The sequence below is a fragment of the Electrona antarctica genome (assembly GCF_951216825.1).
Source record: "Electrona antarctica genome assembly, chromosome: 19".
NCBI classification, from domain to species: domain Eukaryota; kingdom Metazoa; phylum Chordata; class Actinopteri; order Myctophiformes; family Myctophidae; genus Electrona; species Electrona antarctica.
The window spans coordinates 1,522,109-1,525,522 of NC_136800.1; the positions used below are offsets into that span (position 1 = coordinate 1,522,109).

Sequence of the window (3,414 nt, forward strand, 5' to 3'; positions counted from 1 at the left end):
GCTTCACCACTGGGCCTCTGGCCATGTGCTTAGCAGGGATTGTTGTGGTGCAGCTTTAAAAGGGATTATTGCATTGCAGTATAGCTGAATGAGGGAAAACACTGTTGCATGTGAGACCTGAACATTATGCAAAAACAACATATAGGAGGAATAAATGTGCCACATATGCATCTTGAGGGTTCAACTGGATTAATGTATTCAGGATTGACACAAGTCACGTCAATAATTTCTGTGACTAGAGGTCATTATGAAGCGTTACATGTTGAGAGGCTGAATTTTAGTCGTAAACGTTGTATTGGAAAATACTGTTATGTCTTTTTAATATGGTTAGGGTCAACAATTGAAGGTCTGAAGAGCCCGGTCGGCTCGAAACGTTACCACGCAGGTAAAAGAAACGTTTGGGTTTCACTGTTCTTTGATCCGGCACTCGGCCTAATAGGTTTTAGATGTGTCTTTTGACAGTTCCCTGTCCCTGCTTTGAAAGCCTCCTTTGCCACTTTTATCAACAATTTATCATTAAACGAATGCAATCTCTGCGTGTGTGAATGCATGTCCAATACATATACAATCAAAATGGAAAAAAGCCCTCAAGGTTTTTGTGTTATCTCCATCCATCCATCTTCAACCGCTTATCCATAGTCGGGTTGCGGGGGCAACAGCTGGAGTGTTCCAGACTTCCCGAGACGTTACAAGGCCAGTGAGTCGATGCGTTTCCTCCAACTGCGCCTTGGTCTGCTCCGGGGTCTCCTCCCAGTGGGACGTGCCACAAGGACCTCCCTAGGGAGACGCCCGAGAGGCATCCTAACCAGATGCCCGAACCACCTAAAGCTGTCTCCTTTCCAGGCAAAGAAGCAGCGATTCTACTCCCGAGTCTCTCTCGTGTGACTGCACTTTTGTGTTATCTATCCTGTCACTATAACTACCTGTAAATGATGTTGCCGCCTCTTAATGTTTTGCATGTGACCGGCCCAAGTTTGGTCATCAAAGGATTCTGCTTCCACTGGGCGACGCCCTCCTCTGACACCTTCAGGTCCACCCGTAGCTTCTCCCAGACCTTCCCTTTTGGGTGGAGCTGCTTGTGTGGTTCCCCCGTATCCTCGTCTCCTTCCACAAACACCCGGTCTCCTGGCCTGGAGCCCTCTGGTGGGTCCAGAGGCTCCACCAATAACCTTCTGGGATCCTCCCCCTCCTGCAATGTGGAGGAGCACAGCAGCATGGCTTCAGAGTCCACCCCCTGCATCTTCAGTGATTTCAGATTGCAAAGCAGAAGCACCATCCTGTCCCGCAAGTCCTCCTGGGGAACGCAGGCCACCAGCCTGCTGAGTACGAGCCTGGGCTCCGCCTCTCCCACGTCAATCTTCTCCAGGTACAGCGAGTCGACGTTGGGATGCTTCTCTACGCTGACGATCTTGCCCACCCTGATGTCCAGTCGGGAGGGCACCATCTCGTCATCTCCTCCACCTCCGTCTTTAGAGACACCCTTCGTCCCTGCTGCTGCTACTGTATTATTTGAGGGGCCAGGGGGGTAGGCCGCGTCGCTCAGTTTGCGGAGCTCAGGAGACTCAAACCTCTTCCTGATTGGCTCCAGGAGAGTGTTGAGTGCGACCTCCACCGAGGCCTTCAACTCTCCCGGGTGGATCAACTTGTCTGCGAAGTCTCGCTCCAGCTCCTCGAACGCGCCGTAGACTCGGTCTCCGCCGCACCCGGCGTCCCTCTTGACGCGAAGCTCTCCGTGCAGCGGGAAGAGGACGTGCCTGACGAAGGACAGTACTCCGTTGTCCTCGGCGTTGCCCGGCTCGCAGAAGACCTTCTTCAGCTTCCTCCTCACGTCCTCCTCGCCGTCCAGGAGGTCGATCTTTGACTCGACGTCGGAGCTGCTCATCTTGGAGCCCGTCAGGCCCACCACCATGGGGTTCATCAGGTGGACGCGCTTGGCGTAGCCCAGGGAGGGCAGGTGCTTCTCGGCGAACGTGAAGATCTTCCTCTGGTCGACTCCGCCGAACTGAGCGTCCACGCCGAGGTACTGCTCGTCCAGGGCCTGCAGCGCCGGGTACAGCAGGCCGCTCAACAGGGGGTGCTCCACCTGCTTGACCACCTCGGCCCCGGCCTTCTTGGCGTCGTGCTCCGTGACCACCGACGCCAGACGGTACACGTCCAGCGTGTACTCCCGGCCCAGCTGGTAGTCCGTCCCCTTGACGAAGGTCAGCTTGTCGAGCGGCGCCCCGACGCTCTCCAGCATGGCCCTGACGACCTCTTCGTAGTACCTCACCCGGAGCTCCAGCAGCTCCCAGGGGGCCTTCATGTTGTCCAGGTAGGCGTGCAGGTCGGCGAACAGGACGGTCACCTCGCAGCCGGCCCGGAGGAAGTCGCAGATCTTCGACATGGGCACAAAGTAGGCGACGTGGGGTTTGCCCGTGGTGGCCGTCCCCCAGTACACCTTGAGCTCTCGCTCCTGGAGAACCTGCAACAGTCTGTCCTTGCCGTCGCCGAGGACCTCCTGCAGGTTCCTGGTGACCAGGTGGAGCTTCTCCTCTGGACTCAGCTCTGCCATGACCGCTCAGACGCTCCGTTGGGAGATTAACGTCTCTTTTTCTTCTCTTATGTGTGATGTGACACTCTTCTAGAACATTCTGGAGTTGCCTAGTGTTCTTTAGACATACCCTTGAGCAGACCACTGTTACATATTATTCCCCCAGGTGCCCAGGTCATTGTGACATCATCGTGACATCACGTGGGAAAAAAAGTTCAAAACACCAGTGACGTCCCGCAGCAGAAAGCGAACGCCCTTGGTGCCCATCACTACCATGCCCAGCTACTCTGACATGGACACACCAGACCTCAAGAAGAAACTCAACAGGTTTGGTGTGCATCCTTTAACAAAACCTGGCGTTTGAGTAAACGCCAAGCTGAAGGAGATTCATCTGTACACACACCAAATAGCTTCCGAAGACGAAGCACCCTCAAAGTCCCTCCCCAGCGCCACCAGCGCTGGCCTCCGCACTCAGCCAGGCTCCTGTGCCCGAGGCAGTGACGTTCAAACAGCCCTCCGTCTCTCATGATGTGAACGGCCACAGGGAGGAGGATGCAGAACCCCTCTCTGCCTCACAAGGTTCCCATACCTCCTCAACTGCTGCCAGTGAAGATTACGAGAGGTCCAACCCAGAGCCGTGTCTCTCGTCCGATGGCGACTCGGACAGCGATGCGTCGACGGCCTTGCAGGCTTCCTCCAGCCTCCAGGATCGTCTCCAGGCAGTGCGCTCCTTCATCCTGTCCGACCCGGCGTTGTACAGCCAGATCCTGGTCCTGTCTCAGCTCCAGGCCCGGCTCAAGGCCGCCGGCATTCTGCCTGGGCGCCGCAGAGCTTCTGGACTACCTCGACTCCCAGTGCGTCACCTTCACCACGGCCAAACCCGG

The 3,414-nt window shown here is 56.0% G+C and overlaps 1 protein-coding gene across 1 annotated transcript; it reads right to left on the reverse strand.

The window, feature by feature from the left end:
- Nucleotides 1-919: 919 nt before the first annotated feature.
- LOC306943770 (tyrosine--tRNA ligase, cytoplasmic-like) lies at nucleotides 920-2,551 on the reverse strand (the record flags this gene model as incomplete). Its single annotated transcript, XM_079530300.1, has 1 exon — nucleotides 920-2,551. One exon carries the CDS (start codon nucleotides 2,549-2,551, stop codon nucleotides 920-922), a length of 1,632 nt encoding a protein of 543 aa, XP_079386426.1.
- Nucleotides 2,552-3,414: the final 863 nt, after the last annotated feature.